This window comes from Halyomorpha halys, unplaced genomic scaffold (assembly GCF_000696795.3).
Source record: "Halyomorpha halys isolate HHAL.00 unplaced genomic scaffold, Hhal_1.1 Scaffold709.1, whole genome shotgun sequence".
Lineage (NCBI taxonomy): Eukaryota > Metazoa > Arthropoda > Insecta > Hemiptera > Pentatomidae > Halyomorpha > Halyomorpha halys.
Window position 1 is genome coordinate 198,958 of NW_027112191.1, and position 14,689 is coordinate 213,646.

Below are 14,689 nucleotides of genomic sequence, written 5' to 3' on the forward strand. Positions count from 1 at the left end.
TCAGCATATTCTTCAAATGGAAAAGTACAATCCCAATATTACTATATATTGAAATTCTTTTTGTGTATATATTAATGATTGACCGTATTTTCAAAGTATGAAGAAGATAGTCGGGGTGCGGTCAAAAAGTTTCTTCTTCCTAATTTTAAATTTAGTTCAAAATTTGAGCCTAATCCTTTACTTTGGTTCTGGTAGGTGAATAGTTCTGGCAATAGCCAAGAGAGGGTGAAATTCTAAAATACTAATAATAATAATATTCTGTGATTAGGCCCTTAAGAATAATATTACAGGCTTTGTCAAAAGGCATTCGTCCCTTAGAAGAGGGAAACATTAAAAAAAAAAAAAAATGTGCTTATTATATATATTACAATAATAATATAGTAGTTCCTTAAAAATATAGTAAGATCTTTTTTTCTAAAACAAGGGTTGGCTAGGTACTGGAATATCCCGTATCAGCATATAAGTGATACTGATACTCTTTTGCATCCCACGCTATTATCTGATATTTCTGTACTTTGTACAGAATTTAATAACCGTTTCACACACGCATATACCACTATTTAAACCAATTATTTCTAATATCTTTTTACTGGAAACTGGTGAAAAGTCCCTTGGAAAATCCAGTAATGTTTCATTTCCTCATCAAGATGAAAACAGATAACTTGAAGTGGAGGAAAGGGCAATCCCATAATTTCCATTTCCGTTTTAAAAAGGTTCAGAAAAGATTATGTAGAAGGAATAAACGAAAGGAGGGCTGGGGGGGGAGCATTATTGTCTGCTGAAAAAAGGTTTTTAAAATACAGTACTTAATCTGACATATTTATTCAAGTTGTATTACTTTATTTTTCCACTTATTTGTGTGACAAATAATGCAGAGTTTCAGCAATTTAACATAAATATTTATTGTTGTTTAATTAAATAATTTAAATTTTATCTATTATATTCTCAAAACATTTTATTTTATTTTCAAGTCCAACGTTTCGGCCATTCTCAGGGACAATCTATCACAAAACAGCTTTTATTACATCTATAATTCTCAATAATTCAAAATTCTTAACAATATTATTTAAAATTTATCTTACCTGAATACAATTTTTGAACTAAATAATTTAAAAGCACAACTTTATGCAGGCTATTCTGCCCAGGTCCATTCAACAATTTGTCCATGAAACATTAGGTAATTATATATTTTTTGTTAATAACCATATCCTACATTATGTCTAATTACCTAATTAGTCAATTTTCAGATTAAAATTAAAATTAAAATTCTTTATCATAGTCACTTCTTTGTTCAAATTTATCACAACAATGCTTGTAACCTTCCCTCCAGTCAGATCAATTATTCAAATTACTTATTATAACTATATTTTTGTTAATTTTCCTCCAGGGGTTATTTCATTAGTAAAATTCCCATCAAGGTTAATTATAATTATCAAAATTTAATTTATCCCATATCTTTCATAAATTAATTGTATTTAATATTTCTGCATAGTGTTGGTTCAAATTTCTTTTGTCTGAAAGTATTTAAGATTATAAAAAAATATTTAATTAGTAAGATGTAGTGAAAATATATCATCTTTATTTTAGTTTAAAAATCAATCATAAATGACAACGTTTTGTGGCCATCGCACCACCATAATGTCCAAAGTAAATTAAATCAACTATTTCATTTATTCACCGCGGTGGCACCGTGGTATCGTGCCTTATCAACTCCAAGGACCCGGGCTCGAATCCGGCTAGGGAGAAAATTGTTTTCTGTTACACTGTAGCCGTGAGTCATCCCTGTGGGTTCTGGAGCCCTCCTGGGGTCCACGCAGCCTCATAAATTGGGTAAAAGTCTGGCGGTCGAGCGTGATTCTGACCAAATCCCTTCCTTGCACAACTGTTGTTACAAGTCAAGTAACAATTCTGACCCTTCATGGGTTGTAGCGGTACAGATTTTAATTTTTTAATGATCACATAACTTATGAGCACAATTACACTAGTGACTCATATCGTAGAACTAACAGACATTTCATTATTGTAACTAATTAGTGGATGTAAGTATAATATAAGCAAGGATTAGTTTTATCCTTATCAGACAATGGAGATTAATTTTAGTGCAAATATTAACGTTTAAACAACAAATACCATTGCAATTTAAATTGTATACTAAATAAGAAGAGATCAATTGTTACATATCGAATTAAAATGAACTCAACAATGATGTACAATTATTTTAAAGCTCAAAAATTAATTGTCATATACAATGAATAAATGACAGTTTTGAATTCGCAGTGTACCTGATGGTACCGAAACGTTGTCGTTCATGATTTTGAAATTAATGGAATAAAAATAAGAAAGATATATTTTCCGGTACAACTAATTAATTTTTTTTTTAATTTAAAATACTTTTTGATTTATTGATAGGTATTACAATCTGCCACACAGTTAGTGGGCAATAGGTAATAGTGATGAATGATCTCATACATACTAAAATAAAATAAAATAAATAAATGAATGAAAAAAAACAACTCTCTCTTAAAATATATAAAAACAGAAGAATTAACAAAATGAACATAATCAAACTATGTGTATGAAAGAAAATTTTTTTTTTTTTTTTATTTATTTATTGTAATTTACAACTGTACAAAATAATACAATAAGTAAATATGTTGTATGTTTCATATACACTTGAAAATCCTGGGAAGAAACCACCCATTGGTGGTACTTCAAACATTAATTTAAACTAGAAGGTCCCGTGGCCATCTTCTTTTCAGACGCCTCGGAGGATTATCAGGGATTGTTAAGGATGAAAGATTAAGAATTAATGGGTTAGGATGGTTAAGGAGTTTGGAATAAAAAGACGCATATCTGTTTTGGGTCAAATCTGCAACGAATGGGATGTTAAGGTCTTTATGAATGAGTTTATTTGTGACGTAATAAGGAGCATCAAGGATTTTACGTAGGATTTTGGTGAAAGAAAAAATAAAATAAAATAACACAATGATAAAATAATATAATCTATAGTCACATTTACACTCTAATACAATAAACTAATTAAATAAAATTGAAAATCTTCAAGATAAATATTTACAATGAGGTGTAGGTAATTGACCGTAGATTAATGATATAACGGTACCACCGCATCCCCTGACAAGCTTCTCCAATCATAATTATTTACTTTTTTTAAAAATAATTTTTATTTAAGTTGGAGGTTAAAACTATCTTTAGTAGATAATTGACCGTATGAAGTAGACTGCGGGAAGATAGTCCAGGTGGCAGTCAATAAAGGTAGAAAATAGTAAAAGAAAACTATTTAATACTAACCAGATATAACTAAATAATGTGAGGTAAACATTAAATATTCTTTTCTAATATTTTTTATCATTATTTACCGCCACCAGGACTACCTTCCTACATCCGTGGTATTTTTTTTTCGAAAGTGATTCGAATTCATTATTTACTTTAATCTTGTTGCGTATTTATTATTGGTTCTTTGAGTAAGAGACAAAATCCAAAAGAAATTGCTAGTACAATGCATGTATTTAGCTTGAAAAAGCTAATCAAATGGTAAAGTCCAACTAGTAACGCTCTAGTGTTCTGACGCACCAATATTCCCAATGAAAATCCCTAACGCCAATCGAGACGCTTCAGAACTTGACGGACCATATTTATAAAAAGAGAAAGACCAAAAAAAAGTAACAGTCATTGCAAAATTAAATAGTCTAAACACAATTGCAACAAATAAGAAGGGGAGCTACTTACTCCAAGTTGACACCAAGCAGAAAGCCACGACGACACCTATAATATTATAATAATTTACAATATTATATTAATATACAATATTATGATATTATACTAGCTCAGCCGTACTTCAGACTGTGCTCAAAGGCTCTAAGTTATCATATTTTGACTGGAAGGTAGTGTGTGGATACAGCATTATTTTTTTATTACCCTTTTCCAAGCAATTTCTGATGTATGGGGAGTTATCTACAGGCTAGCACCCTATTATGTATTATGTATAACACCAAAGAAATAAAGGCCGGCTTCGAACCGGCGGCGCTGCAATCACGAGCCAAGTTAGCGCTTTAACTCGCAATATTTCGATATAAGAAAACAAATTATAATATCTATATTATAATATCTAATATCGAAGGTAAAATTTCAGTATTTCCATAATCCCGATATTCATATTCCATCCTCATGTCTCCTAGACATGCTATATTTATTTTTTTTCTAAATATCATTTTCGAATAGTCATATTTTAATATCAATATTAATGGGAAAAACTAGCATATATCTATATCTATATCATTAGATTTTTTTTTTAATTTTTGCTATTTACAACTGTATAAATATATATACATCAAGTAAATTTGCTGTAAGCGATATAATGACATGATACAAACATGTGGAGAATCTACCCATTGATAGAACTCCAAAAACAGTGTTAGAAGAGAAGATCTCGAGGCCATCTTCTTTTTATACGGTTTTGGTGGTTGGGAAGGATTGGTATCTGGTTCTAGCCAAATCGGTCATATGTTGCATGACATTTAGGTCCTGATGGATGTTTTGATTTATGATAAAGTAGGGAGAATTAAGGATTTTACGAAGGATTATGGACTATAAGGATTGGATTCGGGAGGAATTAGATGGTTTAGTGGAGCCCCATAGCTTAACTCCGTATGTCCAGATCGGCCTTATAACTGTCATGTAGATCAGTCTTTTGTAATGGATTGGAAGTTCAGACCATTTATCTAGTACATATTGTAATAGTCGGAATCGACGAGCAGTTTCCTGTATTTTCAGTCTTGTATGAGGATTCCATGTCAGTCGTTTGTCCAGATGTAGTCCTAAGTAACGGATCTGTTAGACAGGAATAAGTGGGGTATTATTAAAAGATACTGTGGGGCACGAGGTGATGGGTTAACGACGATGTGTAAATGTGATTTGTTGGGATTTATTTTGATCCTCCAGTTTTGACACCATTCTTCAAGGTGGTGATGTGGGATTCCAGGGTTTGGGATACAATGTAAGGATCATTATTTACTTACAATACCATTAATCCCTAGCGTATACTCACTTATATGTAATGTTCGATCGTCATTCCTACACTGTTATTAATAATGCTTTAATTTATTATCTAATTTTCTTACTTTTTAAATTTAATTATTACTGCTTTTATTATGTGTTTACCCAGCTATCGACTCTTGCTCAAAAGAAGTAAACAAACTACCAACGGATCCTTTTCGGTTTAGGTTGGAGATATATTCACATAATTGCAAATCATTTCTAGATTTCAGATTATTAACAATAATGAAAAAAGTTATTGCCATTGTGTATAAGAGAGTACACGCCCACTCTCTATGTTGAGTGACAGTTGTGAATCAGTATCGCACATCTCATTTCTCAAAGATAACCTGATAAAATAAATATGTACATATTTATTAAATATTTCCTTTTGTTGCAGGTAAGGTGCTGCGCAAATGCCACGGTATGTTTGATACCAAATCCTTCGTAAGTACAATAGTAGTTCAATATATCCATTAAGTTATGCATATGTTAATGTAAGGTTCTATTATTCAATTGGTATACCAACTAAAATTGAAAAATGTGAAGCAACATCGTTACCAAGCACAAGCAGCCCCCAAAACAAGAAAAAGTAAATCAACATTTGAGTCTTTTCAACTCAATGAAAACAAGTCTTTTCATCCTAATTGATTTATTGTCTATAGAAAAAAAAATTAAATGAAGAATCATGTTGGCAGTAAACTTCAGATTCTAACGCAAAATTGTTTTAGAAAACATATTTCACATTTGGAAGTATTTGTTCCCATTCGGTTTTAGATTTGTTGCCTCTGAGCATAACGACAGTTTTTACTTCACTTTGTGTTGTCATTTCCGATTTGAAAGGAAACCATTTTTTAAAAAAAATTATTTGTTTATATTTACAACTGATATTAAAATATATTCAATAAGTAAATTCGATTTTAGTACTACAATGGCATGATACAGACATACAGAGAATCTATCCATTGATAGAACACCAATAACATTTCTAGTGGGGAAGATATCATGGCCATCTTCTTTTCAGACGCCTATGCGGATTATCAAGTTATGAAAGAGAAGCCAGGTTAGAAACAAGAGGGTTGGAATGATTAGGATGTTTATCAGGGAATGGTGGGTATCTGGTTCGGCATCATGTGAAACATTATGGTCCGCATCGATGACTTGATTTGTGACTAAGGGGCATTATGGATTTTGGATTTTAAGGATTGGATACAAGAGTAATTCGATGGTTTAGTAAACCCTCTAAGCTCAACTCCATAAGTTCAGATAGGCCTTATTCTAGTCATGTAAATAAGTCTTTTGCAATTAGTTTAGAAGTTTAGTCCGTTTGTATTGTAATAGTTGGAATCGACGAGCAGTTTCCTAGTCATGTATGAGTATTCCAAGTTAGTCGTTTGTCGAGATGTAGGAAAACAAAATTTAAAAACGTGTCCTTGAATGATTAAAAGACCGGATTCAAACTATTGAAGAATGTTATTAACATTTTATAATTTAATAAAATTTATATGGCGTGAAAATTATAAAACAATATTATTGTGTGTAACTGAGAAATGCGCTATAAAATTAGAAAGGTTTTAATGGACCATGTAAAACTTATTTAATCTTAAGAACATCTTGATTGATGTAGAAACAAATATTATAAAAAAGAATTGTAATAAATGTTTTAATCTGTTTTTAAATTACGTCGGTTTCCAGTTTCTTTCTTGTGCAGTGTTCTGCCTCTCTGTGTAAATCCAATTCCTCTGTTTACCTTTGCCATTCCCGTATGTCCGTTTGTCGCATCTTGTTTACCAAGGTTCCTTTTCGCCGTTTTGATTTTTTTATACACCTTTGTTCATCAGTTGAGGTCTAACTACCCTTCATCTAGGTCTTGCGTGAATATTACTTAAATAATCTGGTATTCATTTATCAAACCATCTGTAGGCATACTTCCATTTATAATTTAATTTTGATTAAATGAGAAGAATAAAAATTTGTTGATAAAATTTTAAAATATGAGTAATAATTTTTAGATGGACTAGAAGATAGGACTAGGAGGAGTAGTGTTCGTGAAAAATTTTGAATTATAGTTTTCGAGTCCAATAGTCCAAATAACCAAGTCTTGCAAAATGTGCCATGTGTTTTGGAACAGCCTCGCTCAATAACGAAAAGGCGTACGATATCGAAATTATTGATGGTGGGTATATGCCTGAGATGTTACACCAACTTTTTTCTGGTCGGTCTCACCGGAAGTGCAACTCATATAATAAATTTTTGACATGTTTTCGATTTTCTCAAAAATGGCATAGAGTTCTGCACTAAACTTCTATCAACTCCTGTAACCCATTTGCCTCTACATTGTCAGAACACGCTTTAAGCCTCAATCATTCTTTTAGCGTCCATAATACTTCAATTCTTGGTACTGTCTCCAACCATAAACCATAAACCATAAAACTTCATTTTCTTCCTTTATTCTTGACTTTATTCTCATTCTCCTTTTTCTATCTCTTAATTTGTACTTTCTTTTTTATTTCTCCTTTTTATCTGTTATTATATCCTTTTTCCATCTCTTAATTTGTACTTTCTTTTTTATTTCTCCTTTTTATCTGTTATTATATCCTTTTTCCATCTCTTAATTTGTACTTTCTTTTTTATTTCTCCTTTTTATCTAATATTATATCCGTTTTCATTTATTGTCTATAACCTTTTTTTATTTAATTTTTAGTTTCATTGTATACCCTTTTAATGTTTCATTTACTTTTTTACTTATGTCAAGTGTTTGTATATTTTTTAGCCCTGACGAAGTCCTGCAACGTGGGGCGAAAAGTTATTTCAATTAAAATAGTTTTTCACTATTTGAGTTTTTATTTGACCGTACCCGGATATTCCATTTATCATTATTAGTAATACACAATATTTTGATATGCACTATGAAAGAACTTTACAATCAACTAAAGGAAAAGACGGCTTTCGCCCATCCACCTAAAAGACACTGGTAAATCGAGAATAGCCAAAAGCGATAGTAAATTTAAAAAAAAAAAATGATAATCGTTATCCACATCTCAAAAAACCTATTCGTCATTCTGAATAATAAGTAAATAGTTTTTTTGAATGAACAAGGAACACTTTTTTTCAGAATTATCAATTTCGTCTTTACATAAAGTTATAGTTCTACTTTGATTTTTAAATTTGTATTCTTTAATTAAATAAAGTTTAATATAATTTTTTACTATAACTTGAACTTTATTTACGGTTCGTAGAATAAATTTTCTTGGATACCCGGACTTTTAGGGATTTATGGGCCCTAGGGATGTTCTGCCATCTCTCCTGAGGTATTAATAAAGAAAAGGGCTTGAGATAGGAACTATGACAACACAAAAAATACCCGCAATTTTAATAGGAAGGATCACTCCTGCTTCTGCAATAATTTAAGTTTATATGACATTCCATGAATCCATCGTTGGCACAAGTATAAGTTTTTATGAAGCACTATATAGCATTATGAAAAATGTTTTATAACCAGTTATATTATCCCTGCTCCTGGTTTATTAATATAGTACAACCAGGCAAGAGACTACATAACCAATTTTAATGATTTAGATCAACAATAAAATACATTTATTAAAACATCTGTAATACAAATTAAGAAAATATATTCAAAATTACAGTCAATTATATAATAATACATTTATACATATATGACAAACAACTTTATTATTGTAGTAGTTGTAGTTACATTTGTCATCAATAAAATTCTTATTTAATTTATAATATTAATAAAACACATTCAAGTAAAACAGAACCACTTAAAACCCACATATTTGATTATATAGTCTAATAAAACTTTACTTTATTAGATGTATGTCTGCCAGTCGCAGTATCATAGTATCTATATTATCATAAAATCATGAAATTCATGTTATTTTTTTATATATTCATTGATATATAAATATATTTTTATTATAATTTAAATAACAATTAGATTTAAACCAATTAGACTTGTTCATGTTTGTGATATTATCGTACCTAAAATATCGAAAACTTTTGTTTATTTTTAAACTTTAATTACACTTGTATTAGTAGTCAATAACATACATAATAAGGCAATTATAACAGACAATTCATTAATTATTTATCTTATTTATAATAAAATATTGATAATCACCTCTGGAACTAAATACTTTTATATATTCTAATTAAAATGTATTAATACTTTATTATCATGTAATCAATTAAATTTGTACTCCAAGGACGTTGAGATATGAATTTCATACTTTTCTGACTTCCTTAAGTTGGTGAAAAAAAAAAGAAGTCCAACTCTAGAGCACAGTAACTCACTTTTACCGTAATAAGGAAAAATCTAAGTTAAAGATAGCATACAAAAAAAAATAATAAACTTGAACGAAATGTCTCCATCGAGTATTCTTAGATTTTATTATTTAAATTTTTTCATAAAATAACTATTTACTGAATAATAATAATAATGAAGTCCTAACGAACCCGAAGGTTCGATGCCGATACCACTAAACGCTCTCTGCATGTATCCTTCCTGTGATGCCACTACTAAATCAGCTCTAACGCAATCCTCCCAACTACGTTTCGGACGTTTACCCGTTGGTTCAGTGTTTATCAACACTGTTTATTAACGAGGGATTCGCTCGTTACTATGCCCTGCAACCTTACACGCCCATCTTATACGCCGCAATGCTATAACTCGAATTATATTTACCACGAAACTGTATGAAAATAATATTAGGAGATTTACTGAATAAAAGAAGATATTTCTTATATGTTTTACTAGTAAATTATATATTGCGAAAATGATAAACAAATTCATAAAACTAATAAATCTAAAAATAGATAAAACATTCCTTGAAACAATAGTACGAGAAAACAAAGGAATTCTCTCAGAGATAACGAATGGGAATCTGGGTAAATGGAAAAACGAATTGTAACTCTATGAATTTTATTTTATTATTTTATATTGTTTAAAGAAAATTGCATTACCTACTGAATGAAAATATTAAATTACAGAATAAAGGGAAATATTAAATTCAAGTAGATATTTTTATTTATTTTTTTTTTTTTTTTGTAGGACATGCAAAATAAGTAATTTTTTTATTCACATTTAGAGCCTATAGATGAAATGAAAACAAAAAGTGAAAATATCAAATTATAGACACATTATATAGTTATATGAATTTAATCATGATTCATTTATTTATTTTTATTTATAACTGTATAAAAATAAATACACCCAGTAAATTTGCTTTAAGTTATAAAATGAAATGATACAAACATGAAGAGAATCTACCCATTGCAAGAACTCCAATAACTATAGGAGAAGATCTCGGGGCCATCGTCTTTTCCGACGCCTAGGAGGATAATCAGGTAATGAAGGAGAAGCCGTGTTAGAAACAAGTCGGTTAGGAAGTTTATCATTGGGATTGGTGCCTGGTTCTGGTTGAATCGGAACTTATAGCTCTACACAAAGTCAGTGATAATCTGCTCAATATTTCTTGAAATACCTGTACTTCTCAATTCATTCTTGGTGCGTATTAATTTATAGATCACAAAAATAAGTCCAGTTGGTAAAAATGGCCCTGGTCAACACAACTACTGAAGGGACAATTTTTTTTTTTAATTTATAAAAAGTGCCACAACTCCTAAAATCACACACAGCGATTAAGAAAACTAGAGGATAGAAAAAATTTGTAACAAGCTGTTTTATTTATTGTAAATGGCTAAAATTAATCACTGTTCAGTCTATTAGTAATGCTGTCAAACACAGGGGAGATCAGGATAACGGGGCCCCGGGCACTCTAATGATACATTTTATTATGTCAATAATTAAATAGCTTACTGCTCTAATTATAGTATATATATAAATTTTAATGTCAGTATTTTCCATTCACAGTATTATCTTGTTACAAATATATTATTTATTCCACTGGCATGAATTTCGTTCTTTTTAAGATCGAATATTAGGTCATTATCATTAAAGTAAAAATTCCAAACTTTGCTAAAAGAATAGTTTGTTAAAGCGTACAAGTACTCTAATCCAGCCCCCTCGTTAAATTACCATACCATTATTAAAGCGAGTTAAAAACGCTATGAAATGTGGATTATGGCCCCAGAAAATGGGTTCCCGAGGGGTTGAATTTGTGTGTAAGGTACCTATATCATTTTTATAATCCGTGGAACCAGGTGGTTACTTAATTCAAGTGTGGTGTGGAGGGGGAGTTAGGGTGCTGGGTCATTAGCATATTTGTCAGGCAGTTAACCTGCCGCAACTAACGCCTCTCAGATTTGCATGTTTGCCGCGCTGCCCAATGTTCGTTTTATATTCCATTCAGTTCCGGGCTTTAGTTAAATAATTTAGCAACTAGGTTGACGTTTGAATCTTAGAACACGTAAGAATGAATCCAATAGGCGACACTTTTGCTGGGGCGCCAAAATTTCACAATAAATAATAATATCTAGTTGAAATTTGAACCATTTCGTATAAATTTGAACCATTTCGTATAAATTTGTTTTATTTCTGATATGTACAAAATACGATAGATATGATTGTTCTTGCCAAAATTCATTCAAAAGCCCTTTGGAATTAATGTATATTTTAATCTTTTAAATACCACCTAGTAGTTGCAGTTAAAATTACAATTACTTATAATTAGAACCGGAAAAATATAAAAAAGTTTGAGGAATTATTTTTTAATTTCAAATCACTTTTTTTCCACTAGAATATATCCAATAGAATCTAAAAGTATTAATATGGGTTGAAAGAGTAGAAAGTCAGCTATGCAAAAGTTGTATAAACATAAGATTTGGACATAATTATAATTATAGAATTGAAATTGAGCAATAATTCGTTAACGAAGAAAATCCATGTCCAAAAATTTCAAATGATTGACTTCTATGAAAATTAATATCTAAGGGTTAGAAATGTAGCTAAAAATGAATTTTACTAAATTTATTCTAAAAACATTTTGTTGGTCTACTTCAATGCAGGCGTTTTTTGTTTATTGTTGTTTTATAAAGTTGAACTTATTAAATGTGATCACCGATCTTTTTTTCCTATTCTAAACGAAAAACAAAAATCGATTGGTATATAATAACCATACAAACAGGTGAAAAACAATAATATAGGAAATTGCTTTAATTACATAAATTGTTTTTATTTCAGCTTCTCAGGCGCATTGGTGACCCTTAGACAGATGTCAAATATTTATAACGAAAAAAATTTAGTTGTTATAGGTTTTTATATATGTTATGTTATATTATAGTAAATTCTCATCATTTTAACCGTTATAACTTTTCCAAAAAAGTGCTTCACCAATAATCGTCTATAAACAAAACATATTTCAAGAAACTATAAAAAATATTTTTAATAAATCATCGTTATATTAAGGATATATTGTAGAAATCCTAAATATTCAGTAATATATAGTTTTTTAACATCATGGTGTAGTAAGATATGTTTTGTTTCTTATCTTGTTAATCTTTATTAATATGTAGTCCTGTTAATACCCATAGGTCCACAGATCAAGTTTTGCTTTAATAAAAAAAAATCTTATCAATACGTCAGTTATTTTTTAGTTTGAATAGTTAAGTTCCAAAAATAGCATAAATGATATAAAATTAGTCAACACTGTTATTTATCTTCATCTTATCGTCGGTTGACATAAACCGGTTTCTACAGGAAAAAAACTATTACCAATACAGTTAAGGTAATAGTTTTCTAATTATTCATAAAAATATCTTATAACTACAATAAAGTATAGTATTGAAAAATAGTAACAAACTTGTGGTCACGACGTTGCCAATCATAAATATAACAATCTCCAAGCTGGATGATTTTTAATTTAAATGTGGAAAGAAGAAAATGGGTTGTTTTATATGCAGGTATTTTCTACCTTATTATAATTTAATAATTGCTTAAGCAAAGCAAAATAATATAGTCTTTATTAGGAATATACACCTCCTCAACGTAAGCTGTTTCCTTAACAGACCTTAAATGTTGTTACAGATGGGGTGGTTCACTAATCCTTAGAGTGTATGGGATTCCAGGGATAGTTAGATTGCAATTTCAACTGAACACCTGTTATGTAGTTCCCCCCAAGCTCTTTCATTTAGTGAATGACTTTAATTGGTTTGCTTTATTTCTGATAATGTATACGTATGTACATAACTACATACATACATAAGTAACATAACATATAACATATGTATTATTCATCTAATAAACCTCTGTGAGTCAGAATCATTTACTATAAATAATTCAATTAATATTCAACAGAATTTAGACTCTTTTTTAGTTCTCTATGTTATTACTTACTTCCAGTATTGTTTTGTTTTTACAATAAAATTATTTTTTCATGAAGAGCTTACTCTTTAAGAATAATACATTCTTGTCAATCACAATGTTCTCCTTTGCTCAATAAAACAAATATAAAATTATGATTCAAATCAAGCCTAATACTAATCAACTCATACGATTCCGCTGACTGCAGCATCAGCTTTCAAGTTGGTGATGTGGAACCTTAACTGGCGCCCAATAACAGGAACACTTAAGTAGATTTGTATCAGAATAAGTTTCGTAAACTCTTCTTCGAGTTATTAATATGGAAAGCAGAGACCTATTCCTGACACCCACCTGGATTTTGATCCTTAATCACTGTCAAAAGAACTCTTATAGCCAGTTACTCTAGTCAATTGACTATTTCATTCATTTAATCAGTTGCCACGACTAGCTCCCAAAGTATTCATAGCGCCAGAAAACTCCGTGCAGCACCCGAAGAAGACTATATTAATTTAAGACCTTAAAGAAACTCCTTACAATGCTCCTTAGACTATTTCGCCAATTCCAGAAATTTGGTCGATGCATACTTTCAATATTAGAGAGGAAGAGGTTAGTACCCCAAATCATTTATATGCAAACACATCATATAATTCCGTGCAGCAGCACTTATTAAAGGTATGTAAGCCCCAGGTGGAGACGAGATATCCCTCTCTTCCTGCCAGACCGTCACTCACCTTAGAACTCTTATACTGTTTCGAAAGTCTAGCCGGTGATCTGCATCCTTAACTTATTTTAAACATTATAAACAATTATAATGTTTTAAAAAGGACGTTTGCGGTCAAAACCCCTTTTTTAGGGGATTGTATTTTAAAATCCTAGAAACCCATTTTATTACTTAGCAAAATTTCAGTATCATAATCTTTTTTTCTTAAGTTTGTTTGTTGAACTAATAATTTGGGAGATATAGATTTTAAATTAAAAATATTACCAAAATTTTGGCGCTGTCACCACAGCTTGCGTAGGTCTTTCAAAGTAGTCTTAATTACTTATAACGATTTTTTTTTTCCAAATAACATAAAAAAAATGGATAAATACTTAACATTTTGCATGGTTGAATGTTTATATCGACTAAATCACGTTTCCGCTCTATCTGAATAAGTAGATAAAAACAGTTTTTATCTAAAGCTGGATAAAGAATATTAAAATACAATGTTACTATCTAAACTGAAATGAAACTAACTTCTTACAAACTAGGAAGAGCTCAGTTGAAGGCTAAGGACTTTATATCTCAATCCTAGTTACTATTCTCTCTCTCTCTCTCTCTCTCTCTCTCTCTCTCTCTCTCTCTCTCTCTCC

The 14,689-nt window shown here is 30.3% G+C and overlaps 1 protein-coding gene across 1 annotated transcript in view; it reads left to right on the plus strand.

Moving 5' to 3' along the window:
• The window catches only part of Ptp36E (protein tyrosine phosphatase 36E), a gene marked incomplete in the record, with an annotated part of 427,312 nt that overhangs the window by 197,893 nt on the left and 214,730 nt on the right, over positions 1–14,689 (plus strand). The window contains 1 exon segment of the mRNA XM_067050192.1: positions 5,453–5,476. Within this exon segment, the coding sequence (XP_066906293.1) occupies positions 5,453–5,476 (24 nt within the window).